At 42.0% G+C, this 23,653-nt stretch overlaps 3 protein-coding genes across 10 annotated transcripts in view; 2 read left to right on the top strand and 1 right to left on the bottom strand.

The window, feature by feature from the left end:
* Positions 1-9,707, top strand: part of col4a2 (collagen, type IV, alpha 2) — a 78,241-nt gene extending 68,534 nt beyond the window's left edge. For all 4 annotated transcript variants that reach the window (XM_085250497.1, XM_085250498.1, XM_085250496.1 and 1 more), the window contains 16 exons: positions 73-198; positions 293-474; positions 3,063-3,126; positions 3,232-3,306; positions 3,408-3,515; positions 3,613-3,720; positions 3,804-3,875; positions 4,233-4,358; positions 4,451-4,567; positions 4,682-4,843; positions 6,065-6,163; positions 6,275-6,421; positions 6,507-6,623; positions 6,894-7,085; positions 7,574-7,860; positions 8,471-9,707. In XM_085250497.1, coding sequence (XP_085106623.1) covers positions 73-198; positions 293-474; positions 3,063-3,126; positions 3,232-3,306; positions 3,408-3,515; positions 3,613-3,720; positions 3,804-3,875; positions 4,233-4,358; positions 4,451-4,567; positions 4,682-4,843; positions 6,065-6,163; positions 6,275-6,421; positions 6,507-6,623; positions 6,894-7,085; positions 7,574-7,860; positions 8,471-8,725 — 2,237 coding nt within the window. In that variant the 3' untranslated portion in view covers positions 8,726-9,707. The remainder of the gene's footprint in view (positions 1-72; positions 199-292; positions 475-3,062; positions 3,127-3,231; positions 3,307-3,407; positions 3,516-3,612; positions 3,721-3,803; positions 3,876-4,232; positions 4,359-4,450; positions 4,568-4,681; positions 4,844-6,064; positions 6,164-6,274; positions 6,422-6,506; positions 6,624-6,893; positions 7,086-7,573; positions 7,861-8,470) is intronic.
* Positions 9,708-9,809: 102 nt separating this feature from the next.
* On the bottom strand, positions 9,810-17,460 carry rab20 (RAB20, member RAS oncogene family). The gene is made up of 3 exons (XM_085250514.1): positions 17,287-17,460; positions 15,546-16,034; positions 9,810-10,987 (listed from the first exon to the last, which is right to left on the bottom strand). Exons 2-3 carry the CDS (start codon positions 15,733-15,735, stop codon positions 10,395-10,397), a joined length of 783 nt encoding a protein of 260 aa, XP_085106640.1. The 5' UTR covers positions 15,736-16,034; positions 17,287-17,460; the 3' UTR covers positions 9,810-10,394.
* On the top strand, positions 17,439-23,642 carry naxd (NAD(P)HX dehydratase). 5 transcript variants are annotated; one of them, XM_085250509.1, is made up of 12 exons: positions 17,519-17,573; positions 18,368-18,883; positions 18,996-19,436; positions 19,628-19,778; positions 19,874-19,919; positions 20,016-20,104; positions 20,900-21,008; positions 21,227-21,277; positions 21,368-21,472; positions 21,576-21,696; positions 21,811-21,934; positions 23,194-23,642. In XM_085250509.1, the coding sequence occupies exons 1-12, from the start codon at positions 17,519-17,521 to the stop codon at positions 23,342-23,344; spliced, it is 1,959 nt and encodes a 652-aa protein (XP_085106635.1). In that variant the 3' UTR covers positions 23,345-23,642. The 5 variants fall into 5 exon arrangements, with proteins under 5 accessions (XP_085106633.1, XP_085106635.1, XP_085106634.1 ...); XM_085250508.1 differs by lacking the exon at positions 17,519-17,573 and adding an exon at positions 17,580-17,747 and having other exon boundaries at positions 18,252-18,883; XM_085250505.1 differs by lacking the exon at positions 17,519-17,573 and having other exon boundaries at positions 17,756-18,883.
* The last annotated feature ends 11 nt before the right edge of the window (positions 23,643-23,653 follow it).

Genomic DNA, 23,653 nt, shown 5'->3' with positions numbered 1-23,653 from the left:
GGCACCTGTAGATTCCTTGAGCTGTTTTGAAACTGGACAAAAACTCAACAACTGACCACAACTGTCTGCTAGGTGATCGTGGTCTGACAGGTCCTCCTGGGGAGAAACCAAAAGTTCCTCCACAGATGCTTGTTGAAATGAAAGGACTCAAGGGAGAGGGTGGACCTGTAGGAAATCAAGGTTTCATTGGGGCAAGAGGTGTGAAGCTCAAATCAAAATTCATTTCCTCCTTTTGTCTCAGTTCCTCTGCTCTCTCACCCCTAACTTTGGCACATCTTACTCTTTTCCAAAGGCTCTAAGGGTTTTCCCGGTGTGCCGGGGGAGGAGGGAACCCATGGTTTCCCCGGGGACCCCAGCAATGAGAAAGGATATCAAGGAGATCCAGGTCCACAGGGGCTACCAGGAATCAAAGGAATGCCAGGGATAACTGGAAACCGAGGAATTACTGGTTTCGGGGGAATGCATGGTGTAAAGGTGAAACTATCAATAAAATGAATGTAATTCAGTTATCAAGGGGCAACATCCAGGTCTGAGTGAAGAAGTCAGCACCAAGATGTGGAAGTCTTCCAATACTCACTTGAGGAAGGCTCTAAAGCAAGTCAGCTGAAGTAACTGACTTATTGGAATGTCCAACTTTATCTCTATGAGACATCTATCCCGTGCACCTTACACTTTGCTAGTGCTGTACATGAACATTCTATAAGTATGCTTTTGTTAAACTCGCTTATATTTCCTGCGCTCATCTAAGTTGTGAAAAAAAGTTTGAAACTGCAGACTTAATACTAGCATCCCTGGCTCTAAAAAAATTATCCCCTTGCACTAGTGTACAGGTGATGTAAAAGGCCCGTTCAGCTCATCATGCACTGTTTTCACCACGGCTAGTGCTAGCAGCATTTGCTAGCAGACAATGCACCTACCATCAGTAGTGCTGAAGCCAGTCCCTACAGGGAGTGCAGAATTATTAGGCAAATGAGTATTTTGTCCACATCATCCTCTTCATGCATGTTGTCTTACTCCAAGCTGTATAGGCTCGAAAGCCTACTACCAATGAAGCATATTAGGTGATGTGCATCTCTGTAATGAGAAGGGGTGTGGTCTAATGACATCAACACCCTATATCAGGTGTGCATAATTATTAGGCAACGTCCTTTCCTTTGGCAAAATGTGTCAAAAGAAGGACTTGACAGGCTCAGAAAAGTCACAAATAGTGAGATATCTTGCAGAGGGATGCAGCAGTCTCAAAATTGCAAAGCTTCTGAAGCGTGATCATCGAACAATCAAGCGTTTCATTCAAAATAGTCAACAGGGTCGCAAGAAGCGTGTGGAAAAACCAAGGCGCAAAATAACTGCCCATGAACTGAGAAAAGTCAAGCGTGCAGCTGCCAAGATGCCACTTGCCACCAGTTTGGCCATATTTCAGAGCTGCAACATCACTGGAGTGCCCAAAAGCACAAGGTGTGCAATACTCAGAGACATGGCCAAGGTAAGAAAGGCTGAAAGACGACCACCACTGAACAAGACACACAAGCTGAAACGTCAAGACTGGGCCAAGAAATATCTCAAGACTGGTTTTTCTAAGGTTTTATGGACTGATGAAATGAGAGTGAGTCTTGATGGGCCAGATGGATGGGCCCGTGGCTGGATTGGTAAAGGGCAGAGAGCTCCAGTCCGACTCAGACGCCAGCAAGGTGGAGGTGGAGTACTGGTTTGGGCTGGTATCATCAAAGATGAGCTTGTGGGGCCTTTTCGGGTTGAGGATGGAGTCAAGCTCAACTCCCAGTCCTACTGCCAGTTTCTGGAAGACACCTTCTTCAAGCAGTGGTACAGGAAGAAGTTTGCATCCTTCAAGAAAAACATGATTTTCATGCAGGACAATGCTCCATCACACGCGTCCAAGTACTCCACAGCGTGGCTGGCAAGAAAGGGTATAAAAGAAGAAAAACTAATGACATGGCCTCCTTGTTCACCTGATCTGAACCCCATTGAGAACCTGTGGTCCATCATCAAATGTGAGATTTACAAGGAGGGAAAACAGTACACCTCTCTGAACAGTGTCTGGGAGGCTGTGGTTGCTGCTGCACGCAATGTTGATGGTGAACAGATCAAAACACTGACAGAATCCATGGATGGCAGGCTTTTGAGTGTCCTTGCAAAGAAAGGTGGCTATATTGGTCGCTGATTTGTTTTTGTTTTGTTTTGAATGTCAGAAATGTATATTTGTGAATGTGGAGATGTTATATTGGTTTCACTGGTAAAAATCAATAATTGAAATGGGTATATATTTGTTTTTTGTTAAGTTGCCTAATAATTATGCACAGTAATAGTCACCTGCACACACAGATATCCCCCTAAAATAGCTAAAACTAAAAACAAACTAAAAACTACTTCCAAAAACATTCAGCTTTGATATTAATGAGTTTTTTGGGTTCATTGAGAACATGGTTGTTGTTCAATAATAACATTATTCCTCAAAAATACAACTTGCCTAATAATTCTGCACTCCCTGTATATAAAGATTTTACTTCACAGTAACACGATCAAGCTCTATGTCTGTGTTTTAGCTCTATGTAGCCACAGAACACCCCCCACTCCCACCACATCAGTGCTAAACAGCAGACAGGTGCAGCTAGATTCTAGTAGGTGGATATAGTGGAGCAGTTAGCAGCTAAAAGCTAAAGTTCCCTAAACTTCCTATAGAAGTAGTACTTTTTCAAAGAAAAATATTGTTTAAAAGTTTTATATAATTGAGTGTGATTTAGAGACAGTGAGGCTCAAGGATACTATTGGAGTGCAATATAAAAAAAACAGGTGTAAAGTGATTCAGGATAAACTGATCCAGGATAAAGTCTAGTTATGTATCTTGACCCTCTGATCTTTACAATTTCTTTCTCTATCTTCCCTTCCTGAATGGTTTGAGAACTTCTTTAAATCCTAAATTTATATTTTCAGCTTCGTCTGTAAAAATTCATTTTTTTACCTGCATGTTCAGCGCGTTTCTTTTCTCGCAGACATCATTCCTGTGTGCGCATGTGTTTTTAATTGTCCACATATAACTTTTTTAGGGAACTAAAGGGAGTCCTGGTGCCTATGGCTCATCGGGTGAAACAGGAAGGAAGGGAGACAGAGGTACAACCAGGAACTTTAATTTCAGACATTCTGAGATTTAAACACTGATTATAGTGATCATGAGGGAAATTTGTATGTGGTGTTAAATTGTAATAAATTTCACAGGTGAGAAAGGCCCTCGTATAGACCTTCCTGGAGTTCCTGGATTGAGAGGAGAGGATGGATTTATAGGAGAGCCAGGTACAAACTGTAGCTCATCAAATTTCTTCTTTTCTTGTTTTGATTAGCAATTGTTAACTAGTGATGGTCTGAAATTAAATGATTTAATATCCCTCTTAAAGGCCAGACAGGACTAACTGGAACGACTGGGGACAGAGGTATACCTGGCTTTGAAGGTATTAAAGGCATGAAGGGAGAGGCAGGCATTCTGGGATTACCAGGATTTCCAGGTAGAACACACACTCACACTGACCACTTAATTGTACAGTTTTGAATGCTAGATATTATATATGCATGACACTGCATTTACATGTATATATTTCATAGGATCGGATGGGCAGAAGGGAACGTCTGGTAATCAAGGTCAAAAGGGCCTTCCAGGCTCTCCTGGGCAAGAGGGCCAACCAGGCATTCCTGGCTTCCGGGGTGTCAAAGGTCAGATAACTGTCCTGTTCTTTCTCTTCAAACTACATGCCTGTTTTCTCCAATATTATTCTGTACTATGAAAATGTGTACAGGTCTTCCTGGCCCAAAAGGTCTTGATGGATTAGATGGATTGAAAGGGCAGAAGGGTTTCACTGGAACACCAGGTACTATTTTCCAAGAATTCATGGACATTTTTTCCATGTGTGCAATCCTAAAACATATAGAGTATAATACCTCTACTGGAATATACCACTAATATTTCAAAATAAAGGTCAACCACTACTTCAGATACACAAAGGATAGTGGATAAAGAACATCCAAAATAGCAAAAAATAGCATCACAAGCTGGGGGTTAGACTCTAAACATAATATCAAAATGTGTCTTTGTCTTTCATTGGTTGTGTATTCATAGACATTAAAGCAACAATTAAATCCAGCCTAAACAGAATGAAAGATATGTCTTGCTTTTTCTGTGTTGCAAAAACTTTAGTAACCCCACATTTCCTGGCTTTTTCCATCAGGTCCAAACATCACTGGACCTGCTGGGGAGACGGGAATTAAAGGACAGAAGGGAGACAGCGGTGACCCTAATAACCAGCCAGGTTCTCCAGGTGCACTGGGTTCGAAAGGCTTCCAGGGACCTCATGGTTAGTCTCTACCGCCATGCATTAATAAGACCCATTTGTAATACAATTCAACTTTCTTAAAGCTGACACAATCCCATGTTTCATCCATTCAGGTGATCAAGGACAACCTGGCCCACCAGGATTCCGTGGCCCCCCAGGATTAAATGGGAACTCAGACAGAAGGGGACCCCTTGGGGACTCTGGCTTTGCTGGACCTAAAGGATACCAAGGTAAAAAAGATTCAGTTTTGTGAAAGGAAACCATTGTTATTTCACACCAGTACACTGGGATGCTTTGTCTTCAATTTATCTGTATTTATTAACCCGTATTGACGTATTTTCCAGGTTTCACTGGAAACAGAGGTCTTTCTGGTGTGGACGCTCCCCCAGGAGAGCAGGGTGTAACAGGAATAAATGGCTTTCCTGGATTCCCAGGAAGGAAAGGAATTAAAGGAGATCAAGGTCCAGTTGGATACATAGGGTCAAATGGTATTTCTGGGAAGAAAGGTACGGATTAAATTAAAACATTTAACTGTGTTTAAATTAGTACTGCATGAGTGTACATGGTCAAATAATCAGCTAATGGAATTGCAACAGTATTATTTAATTTCTAGAGTTTGTCACAACAGTACAGTTTTGTCTGTGCAACTATATCAGTCTCACACATTGCTGTGGATGACTTTTGGCCCCTTCTTCTTTACGTTGCTTCAGTTCATTCAGGTTTGCAGGTATTCATTAATGCAAAGCTCTCCATTTGTGTTGCCAACTTATCACCTTGATTCTTTTCTTTCTTTTTTTTAGTTATTCTGCTGTAGCTTTACTGGTTTGCTTGGGATATTGTCCTATTGCATGTCCCACTTTCAACCAAGTTTTAGCTGGTAGGCGGATGGCATCACATTGGACTCTAGAATACTTTGGTACACAGAGGAGTTCAGTGACTGAAAAGTAACAGGGCGTCATGGCTGCAAAACAAGCCAAAATCCTCACCCCTCCACCACTGTGATTAACAGTGGGTATGAGGTGTTTGTTGATATGCTGGGTTAGGTTATCACCAAATGTGGTGCCGTGCATTATGGCCAAACACTTCCACTTTGGGTTTAGCTGTCCAAAGGACATTGTTCCGGAAGTCTTGTGTGCATTCAGAGGTAAATTTGCAAACCTAAGTCATATGGTGATGTTCTTAGAGAAAATAATTTTTCTCTGGCAACCAAACAAGTCATACTAGTGCAGTCTTTTTCTAATTATTCTGCCATTAACTTTAACATTTAGCTTGCTAAATGAGGTCTGAGATGTAGTCTTGTTTTTTTGGAGTTTCTCTAAGCATTGCACAGTCTGAAACAGGATAAAGTTGCAGGGATGCCCACTCCTGGGAAGATTGTGTTAACTCAAACTCCATTCCAGCAAACTGCCTAAATGTCTGCTTTTTAGAGGTGGTCACACTCCCCGGTGATCAGTTAATCAAGTGCATTTGCTACTTACCCTCCTAATTCCTATGGAAGCAGTAATGGTGCTCACAGCACTCCTGTGAAAAGTTTCTTTTTCACATGACTATCAGTTTTTTGGGACGGTAGACTTCTTACTAGTAATTTAGGTCAAAGAAATACTGTTGAATTACCTAAAAATCACACAAAGAAGCTTAAGTTACAAAAAGATTGTGCCAAAGATGCCCCATACGGTCCTGCTAAGGCATATTATGATGATTAATTTCATCTGCTTTTTTTGTTACAGGAATGAAAGGAGAGCAAGGATTCATGGGATTACCTGGCAAGACTGGTGTAAAGGGACAAAGAGGGCCAGTCGGTCCAAAAGGAAGCACTGGACTTCCAGGTTAATTATAGAGTCATAATATACTGACTGACCTCTAGGTATCATACCCTGTGTGGGTACATGTATGCTCGTTTTCTTTTTGTCTTCACTGTTATATGATCTGTTTTCCAGGTCTTCCTGGGCCTCCAGGAAACCAGGGTCCTCCTCCAGTTTCCATCAGAATTCCAGGAGAGAGGGGACTTCCTGGACCACAGGGTATCCGAGGTCCCAAGGGGTATATAGGGGACCCAGGTGCACAAGGTCTTCCTGGAGATCAAGGTTAGTTATTGTAAAACTTTTGCTGTTGACCATTCCTAAAAATTGTCGGGCCCAATTAATACATATAGATATTGTTTCTGTACAGGGTTCGTGGGACCCATTGGACAAAAAGGAATGCCAGGGATCAGTGGTAGACCGGGAATCCCTGGATTGCGTGGCGAAGGTGGACAAATTGGCCACCCTGGTCTACAGGGCATGGAAGGTGCGTCTGATACTCTGATATTTTGGAATTAGCTTAATAAAACCTGGATTAAAAGATTTAAAGTAGGTGTGAACTATAACATTGTGTGAGTGTTGATTTAGTGAAAAAATGTCAAATGTCTGATTGGATTATCGTAATATCATAGAGTAGATAGTTAACAGGTCTTGAGGCCATATATGAAATACTGAATGATTCAGGTATACTGAGTATGTGAATGCATCACCTCAGTAGGTTATAAGACCACCGAATGAACTCCTCATTCCTCATTAGGTCACCACGGTAACCCGGGAATTTCCGGTTTACCTGGCATGCCTGGCCGCAGTGTCAGTGTGGGTTACTTGCTGGTGAAACACAGTCAGTCCGATCAGATACCCATGTGTCCCGTGGGTATGGCTAAACTGTGGGATGGCTACAGCTTGCTGTACCTCGAGGGCCAGGAAAAGGCCCACAACCAGGACCTTGGTAAGTCATCCTAAGTGTGAAAATTACTCTACATGTGTTAATGTGTGTTAAAGTTTTACTTGCTTCTTCGTGCTGAATGTTGTTCTTTACAACTGCGGCTGCATGTTTGTGGTCACTGTCATGCAGAAGCAATGTTTCACTATTTGTAACTTCCTGATGGTGTTGCATGATAGAAATGAACCTCTTGATTATTTTAAGGCTGCTTTTAAAATGTTGACCAACAGATTCTGTCAGATTACTTTAAATAGTTTTATTTAGCAGATTTAAAGTGTACCACACAGACAGAACCTTTCAAAGAAGAAAAAAATACCATCTTCTTATTATACATGACAAGTTCGTAAATTTATATATTTATATAATATGTAATAGCTTGATTTTTTTTTTCACTTGTGTGATATTTAGTGATTTAATTTCTTTACATTTTTCTTCAAAGGAGCCAGAAATTCCTGTAATTTTTATAAAGTGTTTGTATTTTCTGTTTTTTCAAGGTTTGGCAGGCTCCTGCCTCTCAAAGTTCAGCACCATGCCCTTCCTCTACTGCAATCCAGGAGACATTTGTTACTACGCCAGCAGAAATGACAAATCCTACTGGCTGTCAACAACTGCCCCGCTTCCTATGATGCCTGTCGAGCAGGGCGGCATAAAACCATACATCAGCCGCTGCTCAGTGTGTGAAGCTCCATCAGTTGCAATAGCAGTGCACAGTCAGGACATCACCATCCCACAGTGTCCTGCAGGCTGGCGCAGCTTGTGGATTGGCTACTCCTTCCTCATGGTGAGTTTCAGGTTCAGGTTCCAGAAGTCTGATTTACAGTGTGTGTGTCTGGGATAATGTGCAGACAGAGAAGTAGCATAGTTGTAGAGTAGCATGTGGCTTTCTGAACCATAAATCCAATTCCTAAACCATCTTGCAACCAACATGCATTTTTTTCTAATAGCCAGCATAAAGAAGTCAAATTGTGCAGAAAAGTGTGAACTTTGACCTTAGTAAATATTTCTGTTACATTCATGGTCTGAATTTCTAGTTTTAAGTCTTATTAAAAGCAGCAGGATGTTTATTTTCTGAATTATGGCCCCATTCTTCACATATGACAAGAAATCAGAGTTTCCAATATATGTTTAAATTCTATAATTAAAAGTCAGAATATGTAGGAAATATTTTTAACAGAACAGATTGATGTATATCTTGTCCTACTTCTACAGAAATACACATAATTATTTTCCCAGTAACTGGTGTTAGTATCAGCCCTGGCCCCAAAACAATTGTATTGGTTGACTTTATTTTAATATTATTGGATTTGCTGACAGAGAAAACACATTTTCAATTGTTCAACTCGACTTCTCATCTGCCTGATTAAAATTTCCTTTCACCTTTGTCCTTGCAGCACACCGCAGCGGGAAACGAAGGCGGAGGTCAGTCCTTGTCGTCGCCCGGTTCGTGCCTGGAGGACTTCCGCACAACACCATTCATCGAGTGCAACGGGGCCAAAGGCACTTGCCACTACTTTGCTAACAAGCAGAGCTTCTGGCTAACCTCCATAGATCAGCAGTTCCACTCTGAGCCGTCATCAGAGACGCTAAAAGCAGGCCAGCTCCTGTCACGCATCAGCCGTTGCCAGGTCTGCATGAAGAACTTGTGAAAGACTCAACAGCAGACTTCACATTGACAGCGGTCTAATACTAAAACCGATCAGATAACAGGGGATCCAGAAAATGTAGATCACTGTCAATGGGGAAACTTGTTTCCCTGAGCTGCAGAGCTCAGATATGCAATGACTGATGATTGAGATGCCTCGAGCTTTGAGTTACACTGTAGATAAATAAGAAGAGGCGGTGAGAACGGCAGTATTGTGGAGAAACATCATCTTTGTGTTAAATGTAGTTTGGTGCTTCATTTTTTAACTTATTACCTCAGTTACTATGACACATTGTTAACTATCAGAGACCATACACTACAGCTGAACCAAAGATGCACATATGTATGCAATGCTTAGTTTAACTACATGCTCTTATTGTTTAGGATTTAAAGCCCGACATAAAGACACTAACACTGCTTTTCAGCCACATGAAGGTGAGAAGGGTTTTATTGGAGCTCATGAACACGTGTTTGTAGATACTTTTGAAAGGGTTATCCTGCTTCTTTTCAGTTACTCTTACAAAGCCGAGTTTTATAAAATTACCATGCACTGTTAGCTTGCTTTTGTCAACTTCTGCAGAGCCACGTAACTTTTCCTGACGCGTTCGTACAATGCACTGATACCGTTTTTACTATCTGAATGAACTTGACCCCATCCCTGCAAGTTTTTTAAATGTATATCCAATCTAGTACTACTTACATCATTTTCCTTTACACTTTTAGCCTCTGGATTACGCCATCAGGACAGAATGTAAACACAGAGGTCTGACCATAGCCGATCCTTGCTCCTGTCACTGACCCTTTGTTAGATAGGAGCGTTTCACAGAATTTAGAAAAGATTCTATTTCATCTACATGCACTTCTTAAGAAATAATTATTAGACCAGAAAAATACTGACAACATCTGATATAATTGTAATATAATTATAGTGTTTTTATAACATGATTATTTCATCGGATCGGAAAGATTAAATGTTGTTTGTTACACTTGTGTGTCATTGTCCTTCTGAATCTCACAAAGCAGACTGCAAAGTGCAAAATAAAAAAATCTTTATTACGACAGAATGCTTAAAAATTCGAACACCTGTATTTTTATTTATTTATTTATTTTTAAATACACTCATCGAAAAGTTCCAAAAAGTGCAGATAAAATATAAAGATCAGTTTCAACAGTGACAGAACTTTAAAGTCTGATTAATAAAACCTTAAAATTCATCATAAACAGTGCAACGTGCAGCCTAACTAATTAGTGCTGTTACATGTGCGTGAAATTCTGGTGGCGAAACGCTGACAAACGGCAGTGATGTCTGTCCTCACGAGCACGTTTGGGCTATTAGTGCAGTTCGAGTCATTAAAGTGGAAAGTTTCAGAAACAAAGAGTGATAATGCGCCGTGCATTTTATGTCCCTTCCTTACAAAGAAACATGGGAAAAATCTCTCTGGACACTATGATCTTCACAGCATCAGAAGTGTAGATTTGTGTTTTACCAAGAGGTCATTAACACGGTTTGGTCTCAGTTAAGGCAAGAGGGGGGAAAAAAAGAAAAAAGAAAGGAAAAGTACCATCACAGTATGCATTTGGTCATCAGACTATCCTGGTGATTGCCTTTGGTTAAAAATGAGCCTACAGGTGGCCTCCGCCTCCGCCTCCTCTTCCTCACCTCTCTTTGGCCCCTAACAGCAGCCAGATCTTCCCTTCTTGCTGCCGACCATCCTGCATTCCTCTAGATCCACAGTAGGAGATTTCTGATTCTCTTGCCTCTTCCTTAGAATGGAAGGCAGCACCAGATCAAACAGCGTCTCAAACAGGGTGTCCACGTTATAGCCGGTCTTGGCACTCGTCTCGAAGCACATCTTCTCTGCTGGCAAGCTGTTCTTTTCCTCCAGGCCCTTATAGCGCAGTATTCTCCCATAAAGAGCCACTGCATCCTCATTGATCACCTGCTTGCGAAGCATCACGCCAGGTAGGGATGTAGGGGAGGCCGGCGGCGTGGGACAACCAGACAGCACCTCGCACTCCTGGTTGCACTCAGTTCGGTCCTTGACTAGGCCATCTGAGTCGTGGCATAGCTGGGCTTTGGAGTCTGTGAGATCCGCCTTGTTTCCCACTAAGGCGTAGATGCAGTCATGGTTAGCGGTGTCAGTCAGGGACAGGAAGCGCTCCTCCAGCTCAGCTAGGCTCTGCCAGTTGGTGACGTCGTAAGTGAGGATGACTGCGGCTGCACCTCGACAGTACATGGATCCCAGACCGTGGAACTGTTCCCGGCCTGAGGAGACAAAGGCAGGTCAAAAGAGTGAGTACCGACTCACCACGAGCACTCATTTTTTTAAAAAAAGGAAAAAAGATTTTCTGTACGAGCAACGGAAAGACATTGTGTGACAGTCAGCAGTTTGAAAACAGAAACAATCTTTGTTATTGAAATATGCAGAATGCTTGAAAGGGCGCATTGTGTGAATCCAGTGCACTTTAACCTCTACAGACTTTAACAAAAACCTTCCCCACCGGGGGGCACTGTTTTACAAGTGAGTGCACTGAGATATTTTGGGATGTTTGTTGTTGTTGCATGTTGCAGCTTTTCATATTTCCTTCTAGCCTAACCCACAATTTAAGGGCAGGAGGTCGACTAATTGTGGTTTTCTTCATATTATTGTTGAGTCTTTACCTTAGGATATAATGAAACTTGAGGCGACTGTTGGGATTTGGCGCTATATAAATAAAACTGAATTTAACTTCATTACTAGAGACTAGTAAGATGTACGTAACTAGATGTTTAAACATCAATGAACTTGCATAATTAATATTTGATTGAACATATTATTCTTATTTTGTTATGGCAGAACGGCAGTTAGTGGTTCAAGGATAACTGCAGCCCCCTCTCTCTCCCTCTGATAGTTGTAAACAAGTGAGGGGGGAAAGTAAACAGATGACACCCGAGCTAAACAGTGTGGTTCTGCAGTACTTCGACATAAAAAATATGTTTGTATAAGATGGAATATGACAAGGCAACCAAAGCCAGGCTGCGTCGTAAGTTCAATGTTTGACAAAGGTATTAATCCCAAACTCCTCTTAAAAAGATCGCTGAGACCAGTTTTTGTGTGTGTGTGTGTGTGTGTGTGTGTGTGTGTGTGTGTGTGTGTGTGTGTGTGTGTGTGTGTGTGTGTGTGTGTGTGTGTGTGTTTTTCCATTCACAAACAGTCGTTTTATATTAGAATGCCAATCAGTCAACTGACAGGAGTGGGTGGATTTAAACGGTCTGGAATGTAATGCTGCTGAAGGCAAATGCTGCACTTCAACACCACCACAATCTACTGCCTTAAAAGTTACCATCAAGAACAGGAAGTGCCCCAATCAAACCCATTCATCCATCTTTTCTGCTTATCCAGTTCAGGGTCACAGTGAGGCTTGAGCCCATCCCAGCTATCACAGGCGAGAGCGCAGGGTAGATCCTGGACAAGTCGCATGTTGACCGCGGGGCTAAAAAACCGCCCACGCAGACACGGTGAGAACATGCAGACCTCCTTGCTGTTGCTTTGAGGTGAAAGTGTTAACCACCGTGCTTTGCAGCCTTTGTCAATCCATTCCAGGAAATAACTGAACATGCTAACCCTCACAAAGACAGATTTATAGCAAAGCTGTTTTGTTAGTGTGCTTACTTTGCTATACAAAACCTGGAAGCAGTATTTATGCATCTGCTGTGTTTTTTATCAAGTGATTGATGATTTATTAGTTTGTTTTCCCTAGCCATCATTTAAAGATACTGATGACAGACTCATATATGAAAAAGAAAAGCAGCAAACGGTACTTTTTTTTCACCCCCCTTCTCATTGACAAATAAAGAAATTTCTTTTTTATTTCGTCAGCTCAAATGGCAGGAATGTACAACAACTTACTCAGCTCCCCTGCTTCTCTGGGAAAATACTGCTACATGTAACTTTGGAAAAGACATGTTAAAGCACGGGGACTCAATTCCTCCTGTCATAACTTCATCATGTGACTTTTAAGAGGAAGAGGCCCGACAGCATGAAGGCCCGCACAACAGAATGTAACTGAAAAGACTAGTAAAGAAGCAACCAGCTTAGAGTTTCACGGATTAACAAAAATAAGAACAACAGCACTCAAGACTTCCACACTATCACAGCTTTGTGGTGTATACCGAAATATCGGCAACAACTGAAACGACTCAGCGCTAACTGCACTCAACAGGGACTTGACACAGAGGTTGTGGAGTTGGGGAACACAGCCAGGAAATGGCTCACTGGTGACATGGCCAGACTTTCCTTATCTCGATGGTTCACCAGCTCCATTTCTGTGAAGTACATATTTGCCTAAGAAGGTTTGCCCTAATTCTTGTTTACACAACACTTGAATACAGTCAGCACCGAGCTTATTCACCAGCAGTTACTGGATTGTTCCTGTCACGACCAACAGAAAAGGCCAAATGAGTTTATCTGAATACACTGTGACACAATATTCAATATCACAGAGAAAAAACAAGCTGGCTCTGCCTATGAGAAACCCTCTATAATGAAGGGCGTTATTCACTTGGTGCATTATTAAAGGACAAATAACTGAAGAACTGACCTATATTTCACTGCACAGACAGAAATATAATGACTGACCTACATTTAACTCAATCAGTAATCATTTTAGTTTAGTCAGCAGGAAAACTGTTGGAGTTGTACTAATAATACTTTCATTTTCAGGTTACAGAGTCACAATAAAAACTTTCCTTTTGATTTCAAATCAAAACTTCAGTGGCTGTTTGTCCAATAAGTGAACAATTTCAGACACATAACATGTAAAACAGGGGTGCCAAACATAAGGCTCAAGGTCCAGAATCAGCCTGCAAAACACTCCTATTGAACGGCTTTTGAAATTTTGAAGGATGACATAAATTGTAGACTTTAGAATTCTTTTTTCAGCTTTTCCTACTGTAAAGAAAAGACGTTCCCATGACGATTCATACTACACCAATGGAAGTAAGTAATAGATAAACAATGAAATACTAGAAAGCTATAGGTTTTTTTTTCAATATTTACTATACTAATTTCAGATTTTTATGTTGCGTTAAAAAAATAAATTATCAATTAACAAAATTTTTTCTAATTTTCTAATTACAGTGTCCATTAGTCTGCACACTGAGCTAATGGAGTTTTTTCTATAATTTCACACATTTATTTCTTATAATTTAAGCCCAAAGCAGCATTTTTTAATCAAACAGAAAAACTGAGAATTTCCCCCCCCCCCAAAAAAAAAAAAAATCACAGTTCTTGTTCTTATGTTAAAATAGCTCAGTAATGTAAACTTAAGCTTCTTTACACTGACAGAAAAGGGAGTTTCACTGGTCTTGCCCAGCTAAAATCAATGTAAAATAAGTTTGACATTCTTCATATAAAATGTAAAGTTTAATTTTCTGGTAAAAAATTACTATTAAAAAAAATAAAGAAAAATACCCTAAGCACTGGAGCCCAAAGCACAATTGAACACACACAGTCTAGTTTTAGGGGCTCCAAATTTATTCACACTTTTCCACCAAATCAGAAAAGCAGTGGTTGTATTTTCTGAAGCCTCGTACAAATACATGTGACCATTTCTGCAGAAGTACCCAGATGATATTTCTCTATCGGGTCACACTTGCACAAATTGAGCAACACAAGTCAAGACAAAACATGCTTCTTTCCTTGTTCAGCACAAAGGAGGTGAACATGGGAACTGATTTAAGAAATGGAGCATTTTCGGTAAATTAGGACAAAGGCCAGCATGTAAAAACATGTGGGGTTTGTCCAGGGGGTGTTTGTCTGCATAGTGGGTGATTTTCTGGCAGCACCTTTGAGTTTTAAAGAGAGAAGTTGTTTTTTGTGGGGGAGTTTTTGTGTGTGTTACTTTAATCAGTTACATTCATTATTAATACACTTTTGATTCTTCATGACTAAAATATCTGCCATTACCTGTGATGATAACAAACTAAAACTGATATTCTCTTGCTCTTTGAAAGCCCACTTATCAAAAAGAAAGAAAGACGAAAAACTGGTTTGTTTTCCAGAATAGCTGACTGACAGATCTTTATGTCACAATTACCGTTAATACTGCATAATACCCAGAACAGATGTCCGTGTTTCTGATGTTGGTGGGACCATATATACGAAAGTTACTTCTTCAGGATTCCTCGTGGTTGAGATTCTCAAATAAATGAATAAATGAGAAATTAATCCCTACTTTTAGTTTTTTTTTTTTCCCCGAAGCATTTTTCTCCCTTGAGCCCAACTAACTGCAAAGATATCCTGGTGTCGCTTTTAATACATCATGCTTACAGTGCAGTATTGTGATAACATCATAATAGTGAGTAACGCATCATGATTGTACTGTAACATGAAATACTCCTTATCTTGACTTTTTTTTTTTTTTTTAAATGGTAGAAATCTCTTTAATATGTCACTTAAAAGTCGTATTTTCTTTAAATATTAAAGTAGTCCCTTGAAGGGGAAGTGAAACGGACTTTTTTTCCATGCAGACCAAATGAAAACTCCACTTATTTCCTATCTACCCACAGATCAATAAATACCATGCTTATTTTTGAGGAACTCGGTCAGCTTTTACGATAAGATCGACTCTGGAAATATTTTTAAAAAGTGACTAAAGCGAATAAAAGTCAGACTAAAAGCTTAGGCCGTCTGAACAGACAGAGAGGTCACATGGCAGTGATTACCTCAGATGAACGGATCATTCCTTATCAGGTAAACAAAGGCACTGAACCACCGGAAGAAGGCACGTTAAGAGTCTAGAGTAAACATTGGGGAAAGAGGGTAGAGTAAAGGATGGATTACCAGCTGTGTCCCATATTGAGATATTGTAAGGTCCCCATTGTTTGAGGAAAAATGCCCCTCCGACGGTGCTGACGGTCTCTTTGAACTTCCTCTCCATGTACCTGTGGAGCAGCGACGTCTTCCCCACGTTCATGTCTCCCAGGAGAACAACCTTGACGTCAGGCCTCTTCATCTTCGACACCTCGGGCATGACGCTGGCTTGTTCGGGTCCCGCTATTTTATTTCTCTGACGCTCGGAGCGAAGACACGCTCTAACTCGTGAAAAACACCGCAGGCTGGTCGCGAATTCCTCTGACAAACGTCATTTTCTGAACGAAAGTTCACTTCTGATAACGTGTCTATCCGGTGTTAGCTCATTCTCAAATCTGCTGTCCAAGTCCGAACTTCAAAAAGTCACTGAGGTAAAACAGGAAGTAGATGACGAGCCGCAGACCAACGAGGAGAATTTGCTCTGAACCGTGTCTTCCAGGTGGAGGACGTGGGCGGCCTCTAGTGGACAGTGGGAACAAAATAATAATAATAATAATAATAATAATAATAATAATAACTGTGCCTAAGTCAAATAAGTTTAAGTGTATAGGCTGTATATGCTGCTGGGAAATAATCATAAATAAAAACTACTTAGTCAATATTGGTATTATTAAAAAAGATTGAGGGCAGCCTTTTGAGTAGGACAATTTTCCACACAATGACAAAAAAAAGGGACAGAGTTGCATTGAAACTACAAAGACCCCTGTCTGATTTTCTTCTTCTTCTTTCATTAAAATGCACTGACAGCAAATATTACATAATATACCTCTCCTCAAAGCATTCCTTATGGTTATATTTATGCCTTTAGTGTGGTGTTAGTAGCAGTCTCCAAGGCTTAAGTGTGATTTGAGTGGTCAAGCCTGAAGTTGTTTTATGCCTACCAGACAAAACCCAGGGAGAAAAGTAAAACTGTCTATAATTCCGATTTGTAATTAGTCGGTGGGCGGGTATTAGTTTTCAAACTAAGCATAACACACATTCTTCTGGGATTTTACGCTCTCTTAGTGGTATACGTGTCGCTTAATTGTGTTTTTCTGTTAGTTTGGAGGATTAAAAAATATTTTTTTGTTGTCAGGCTGAGACAAATGGCTAAAAAATGCCAATGTGGTCTTTAAAATCTGGACCAAAAACATGATGATGATGATGATGATGATGATGATGATGATGATGATTATAATTATTAGCTGAGAAATAAATATTCATTCACTTTATGCCAATGGCCTGCCTAAAATGTAGACTGATATTTGTAAGAAAGTAAAAAATATTCAACAATCATGTTTCTGCTTCGATCGAAACATGTGATCTATTCACAATAAATATAACAATAACTAGAAGAAAGTTAGATAAACAGTTACAGTTACAAAATATTTTAATTTAATTTAAATGAAGACTTGATAAATAAAAATAGGCTACACTTTCTACGTAAAATATTTTTTTTGACATGCTTCTAAAATTATGTGTGTATGGAATCTCGTGCCTGACAGTTCACGTGTGTTCGCCTGTTACCACCTCTACACTTTCATAGTGCATAGTAGGACTGACCTCCTGAAGAGTTCTTTATGGCAGAGGGGTTGAATAATGAGTATTAAAAAATACAAAACTTCTAAAAACAGAGGCAAACAGACGGTTATACTTGCAATATGGCTGAAAAAAAAACTTAAAATCAGCACAAATAGATGAAAACTGCAAATAAACTTAAAAACATCTGCACCTTATTACTCTTCTGTGTGTATTTTGATGTGTTCTTCATTTTATTATGGAGGAGGGCTTGTTGTCTCAGAATCCGGCCCTGCTGAAGCAGCGCATGCTTAAACCTGCTTCCGGTTTGATGGCTCGTCGACAGCAGATTTCACCCTCAGCCCACTTGGATGTAGGAGTGTCCGAGCAGCCTTTAAAGGCATCACACGCTTCCTGTAGTACTGCGCTGGGTTATAGGGCGCCTCATGATCAGGCTAACTTGCGTTCACTTGTCGGCGTTGAAGCGCAGCTCCAGTTTAGGTAAGGACAGCTGAGTGCCACAGAGGGCTGTGCAGCCCGTGATAAAGCTCCGAGAGTGGGTGACTGCAGTCAGACAAACAATGAGAGCATGCCTCAACAGATTCAAGCGCTCGCTTTTTGCTCGATCCCAGTTGCACTGTCGCTTATCGCCGCCTTGGCCTGTTTAAACGAGAAAGGTAAAAAAGACTGACGTTATCTCAAAGTTTTACTTCATTAAAACTTAGCCTTAGACTGTAACGTTAGGTGAGCCGTTAGAGTCGTCCAGTGCTCTCCGTGTTGGCCGAGCAGCTGACAGTTTGGCTCGTTGTAAAGGTGGGTCTCTAGGACCCCGCAGAAATGCGTTCGCGGGGCGGGGGACCAGGCGGAGAAAGGTGAAGTTAACCTCAAAGGACTGATCAGAGGTCAGTTTGGACATTTACTCGATGTAGTGTTACCGCTTGAAAACGGCTCTTGTAGCCGATCTCCTGTCGGTTTATCCCAGAGCTACGCATTTTGACGACACGAATGAGATAAACACAGAAGGCTAGGCTTTTAGCTAGCTAACAAATAGTTTGACCTGCACACGTTGTGATGATCTTCAAGTTTAAGACCAAAATTATTACCCCGGCTGGTCCTTCTGAGCTAGCGAAATGGCCGTTTGTCGTTGTTTGGGCTGACGGTGGTCCGCGGCATTGATGCGGCTGAGCGCAGAGACCCAGAGCAAACGGCCGTCATAATCCGCAGTGTCAACATCTCCAATCAACTTATTCCCCGGGGGTGGAGGTTACGCCGGGAGACGGCCTGTTTTGGATCAGCTATGCAAGCGAACACAACGCGGGGCTTCCTCTGGTCGGACGTGGAGACGAGGACGCTGCTGAACATCTGGGGAGAGCAGGACATCCAGGCGGCGCTGGATGGAAACTTCCGAAACAGCTTCGTGTACCGCGACGTCTCCCGGAGGCTGGGAGCCATGGGGTTTGAAAGGACGCCCGAGCAGTGTAGGGTGCGGATCAAGAGCCTCAAGAGGCAGTACTTGTTGGCGAAGGAGGGCAATCTGCGGAATAATGGGCAGTATCACAAGATCTGCAAGTTTTATGACACCATGGAGAGGATTTTGAGTAACCGGCCGAGTCTGGACGCCCAGGAGTTTATAGACAGCGGTGCGGGAGGAGAGGAGGCCGTCGATGGCCCGGAGGAGGATGGGGAAGATGCTCAGGATGCTTACTCTGAGAGCACAGGGGAGTGTCCTTATCCCGCTGAGACTGAAGTCAAGTTGGAATACCCAACTGTTCCCATCCCCATTCCGGTTAAAGTGACAGTGGGGAATAATGGTGAGTCCAACCTTATCCACTATCACTTTTTCGTGGCTTTATCATGTTTCAGTGCCTCGAGTGTGACTCGAGTATGTGTGCTAACATAATGTCACACCCTTCTCCACTTCAGGGACTTGTGCGAAGCCGCCTAACAGCAGCCAGTCGGCCAGCTGTTTGTCAGCCAGAGCGCCCAAACGGCCCAGGAAGCGACGCGCCAATTTCCCCATGGAGAAGCTGATGGAGCAGTTCCTGGAGCAGAGCGCCCAAGCCGAGGACAACTTCTACCGGATGGAGGAGCAGCGCTTGCAAGCAGAAGACCGGCGCCGGGAAGCTGAGCATGCCCGGGAACTGCAGATGCTTCAGATGCTTGGTCAGATGTTCGCCAGCATCTCCTCCTCCGGCTCAGCATCCGCTCCGTCCAAGACGGCGAATCCTGGCCGCGCTCCGGTCATTTCCAGTACCTCCCCGTCGCATACACGTGGCCACTCCGGTCACCCCAAACGCCCTTCGCCCCAGACAGACTCTCTCACACAGCAGAATCCATTTCTGAGCGCAGACCCTCAGGCGTTAGGTATTTAGTTCCGGCGCTACGCGTGAAGCCTTGATGTGGAGAGAAACCTGAAGGCAGATTAGCTGTAACGTGAAAGATCACACTCAGTTATTATTCTTATTTTGGATCGTGTTAGTGTGTTTTTGTTGTCGACCACAGTGGTTTGAAACTCGCTCGTACGCTGAACACTCTCACTTTGTTTATCTCCTCAGTTTTTGAGCGCTTCTACGGTTTGGGCTCCACGTCGCACAGAGGTATGGAGGATGACATCCTGCCACTGGTAAAGAACATAGTCCCTCCGCTGACATCCAAAAAACACAAGGGACAAGATGGACGTATTGGGATCATTGGAGGATGTCAAGAGTATGTTGCATAAAAGATTCCTGCATGATTTAAAAGAAAAAAACAAATTCAGTGGAACATTTGCCCTAATTTCTCTTCATCTCTAATCTCTAAAGCTACACTGGAGCTCCTTACTTTGCTGCCATCTCTGCTTTAAAAGTGGTAGGCAGTAAAGCTTGACTATCAATTTTGTCCATTCATTTTTTAATTTTTTTTTCTAATTGTATATTGTATATACATTTTTTTTCTCATCTCCAGGGGGCTGACTTGTCTCACGTGTTCTGCACCAAAGATGCTGCAGTTGTAATCAAATCATACAGCCCTGAGCTCATAGTCCATCCAGTTCTGTAAGTACAGAGCCAATAATAATCTTTCTGTAGGATTTGAAGTAGCTGGTAGCAGTTGGATCATTGAGAGTGCAATGGTGTGTATTTATTAGCATTATGCACTGGTATTTGGATGCATTCACAAATGTTACACAGTGTGTTATTGCAAGCAAAAACATCAAAGTTTACCCAGGCTTTGTGGCGAGGCATAAGATTTTCAAAATAAATAGTTGCGCACGTCTTCTTTTTTTGTTGTGAGTTGTAATGTTATTTGGAGCCAAATTCTGCATTTCACTATCATCACTCTACTCCGTTGTATTAAACGTTGCGTGTTATAATTAACACGCTGCTTTCTCACAATGATTCTGTAATCACTGTCCTAAATATTTAAATTTCTGACATTTGTCAGATCATGAACAGGTAGTGTCATAATTCTGGGTATTCTGTCAGTGTGACAGTACAAACCTTCACAGCTCACGCTTACTTGTCGTGGCTGGAGCGGCTTGGGAACCTTACAGTAACATTGATGACTGCGTTTCAGTTTGGTGAGCCTGTGCCAGTGTGCTCTTAGAAAGCCATTATTAGCTTGTTATAGCAAAAAAATGTTAAAAGGCTCATTTCTCTACAAGAGGCACTTACAGAAAACATTAACATCGACTGCTTTCTATTTGTGTTTGCTCACTTCAGAGACCCGTTACAGTGTTATCAGTCTTCACTTTGTGTGTGTGTGTTTTCCTTGCAAACTAATTGGAAAATTTGGGATTAATTGTGCATTCCAGCATGTCTGACAATCTGTGTGTATGTGTGTGAATGAAGGGACAGTCCTAACGCAGTGGAAGAAATAGAAAAATGGCTTCCAAGACTACACGGACTTGTGGTGGGACCAGGCTTAGGAAGAGAAGACTTATTATTGAAAACAGCAAAGGCACGTGGAGCACATTCATTCTTCCTTGCGCTTAACACAGTCTCGGCTACTCTGCTAGATACTTCTGCATAAGCATGGCAGACTAGTCTTATTGCTAGCACTTGTTATAGCACAAGTGTTACTGGTGGCTGATAAATTACTACTTCTTTTTTTCCCCCCACCCCAACGGAAGGCTTATTAAAGACAGACCCTGTGCTCTCTCTCTCTCTCTATTTCAGGAGGTCATTGAGAAGTCGAAAGCAAGAGATATCCCCATAGTCATTGATGCAGTAAGTCTTGATAAAATAAAGTCCCAGATGTGGAGCGGAAGGTGTTTCATTTGCTAAGTCATACATAGTGTGTGTGATCATTCTTAACAGGATGGATTATGGCTGGTTACACAGCAACCATCTGTTATCCAAGGGTACCAGAAGGGCATCCTTACGCCTAACTTCATGGAATTCACTCGATTGTATGAGGCATTGGTAAGTTTCTTGGCACATTTCAGTCCCACTCACTAGTTGACAGCAAATAACATGTGATCTTCTATGCTGATGTGTGTCTTTTTACGTTGTCTGTGTGCATTAGCACCATGAGCCCATGGACAGCAGTGATTATCAGCGGAGCGTCATGCAGCTCAGTGTAGCTATGGGCAACCTCACCTTGGTGCTGAAGGGGGAGCAGGATTTCATCACAGATGGCAGCAAAGGTTGGCATCAAACAGAACGTGCTTTAATTTCTTCTGGCTGATCGTTCACTCTGTTTATTCTCAGATGCTTCGGAGCTCCTTTTGTGACGCTGTGTCGTGTGCTGCTGTTTGTAGTGTACTCATGCAATTTAGAAGGCAGCGGGAGACGATGCGGTGGACAGGGGGATCTCCTTTCTGGATCTATGGGAGTGCTGGCACACTGGGCCCATGCTGCTTCCACAGCAGGAATGATCAGAAGGTGAAGGCATGATTTTTGCTTTTTGTGCTATGTTTTTTTTTTTTTTTTTTTTTTTTTTGCCTGTCCCATTTGGTTCTTTAGCCATCAGAATTGTTGTCTGAAGACCAACAAGGATACCCAATGGATTTACTTTGCCAAATGGATCATCGTGGCATTGCCGTATTGGTCCATTTGGTCGATCTTTGTTTTTATTATTTATTATATTTTATTTTCAGATGTTACAGACGGGACAGACATGCGTGAGGGATAGGAAAAGAAAGAGGAAGGAAAGGAAAAACAGAAGGGGAGAGGGACAGTGAGAAAGGGGGGGAGAAAAAAAAGTAAAAATCTCCTGGATCACCTGTTGAGAGAAGAATAGAAAACAAGCAAAAAAACAAAAAAAACAAAGCAACATACTAAACACAACACCATCGCATTAATCTAGCTAAGTGTAAACAGCAGTAAATACTAAATATTCAATGTTGTTGTGCAGCACGCAGGACAGTTGTGCTTCGAAGTAGCGGCCAAGAAAGGTGTAATTTAAGTCTACGAGCAGTGAACACCCGTGTGCATACCTGTGTGGATCAGCGTGCTTGTATTCCAAAGGTTTCTCCATGTAACGATCTGCTAGGGAGTGTGGAGGGGCCACAGCCCCGTCCTCCAGGGTATGAAGCAGGTATGGAGGAGATCAAAACTCCAGATATCCAGAGGCCCCCAGAACACAAGAGACCATGGAAGACCAACAGAGGGGCAGCCGCGCCACTGTCCCAGTAAGAGCTGAGGAGAGTCCCAGATGAGGGTTCACTCAGCAGCCGCGGAGCAGAAGCTAGGGGGAGTTGCAGTGACGCGCCCGTGAGCTCCGCCGGCAGCCAGCTGTGCCTGAGTGACCGAGCCCCAGGCCGAGAGGCCGGGGGCACCCCACCTCCGAAGTGGACCGAGCGAGCCCCAGGTTCCAAGCCCCGATAAGCGGCCGCCAAGGAGTGAGCTATGTTTGAATGAATGTATAGGCCAAGCTTTTCAGGGCTCAATGGATAAAAAATAGTTTTTTTTAAATATATTTACACACATTACCTACAGAGTGCACTGATTTACATGCTGAGAGTGTATAAAAATTATCACCAAACGTTCTGACCACTTCTCACGATGATTTTTTGGCTTTTCCTATGTAATGAATGCATAAAGTGTGATGTTGCACAGAGAAATGTACGTGTTCACTTTATTTGGATGTATATTCTCTCTTTTTTTTTCCCCCCTTCTTCTTTCCCTTTGCTCCCCTATAGTATGAATCCATCAGTGGTTGCTGCATTTGGTGCTTGTTCGCTCACCAGGCAGTGCAACAGTCAAGCATTCCAGCGGCACGGCAGGTCCACCACCACGTCAGACATGATCCAGGAGATCAGCTCAGCCTTCAAAAAGCTGTTCGAAAGCTAAAAACAGTCAGCGATGCAAACAGTTGTAAAAAGAGAATAAATTTTACGCTCCTAACGTAACCTTTTTGGGATTGAAAGAAATGTTCTTCTTTAGCTGAATTTTAATGACTGATTTGAACCCGGAATCGAAATTTGGTGCAAAATTGTGTTGTGTTTAATGGAAAAGTAACAAAAAGAAAACCACTAGTTGAATAATGAATGCCTTCACCAAGCCCACCAAAGAGACTGAGACATTAGGATGAATGGGCTCACACTAAACCAGAAACCTGTATACGTTTTGAAATAAATTATAAATGTGATTTTGTTTGTT

The sequence above is a fragment of the Mchenga conophoros genome, linkage group LG16 (assembly GCF_057382185.1).
Source record: "Mchenga conophoros isolate Kocher_MC1m ecotype Shallow Benthic linkage group LG16, M_conophoros_male_GT1.1, whole genome shotgun sequence".
Taxonomy (NCBI): Eukaryota; Metazoa; Chordata; class Actinopteri; order Cichliformes; family Cichlidae; genus Mchenga; species Mchenga conophoros.
This window is presented reverse-complemented; position numbering and strand designations above follow the sequence as displayed.

What these genes read in the sequence shown, in the direction of transcription:
- rab20 (XM_085250514.1), bottom strand. Translation starts at nt 15,735, where the DNA reads ATGCCCGAGGTGTCGAAGATGAAGAGGCCTGACGTCAAGGTTGTTCTC. An exon ending in CTCAATATGGGACACAGCTG is followed by an intron (nt 10,988 to 15,545) that starts GTAATCCATCCT and finishes TTGTCTCCTCAG; the next exon opens with GCCGGGAACAGTTCCACGGT.
- naxd (XM_085250508.1), top strand. Translation starts at nt 17,662, where the DNA reads ATGCCTCAACAGATTCAAGCGCTCGCTTTTTGCTCGATCCCAGTTGCA. An exon ending in TTGGCCTGTTTAAACGAGAA is followed by an intron (nt 17,748 to 18,251) that starts AGGTAAAAAAGA and finishes CGGCATTGATGC; the next exon opens with GGCTGAGCGCAGAGACCCAG. An exon ending in CTCGATTGTATGAGGCATTG is followed by an intron (nt 21,473 to 21,575) that starts GTAAGTTTCTTG and finishes TGTGTGCATTAG; the next exon opens with CACCATGAGCCCATGGACAG.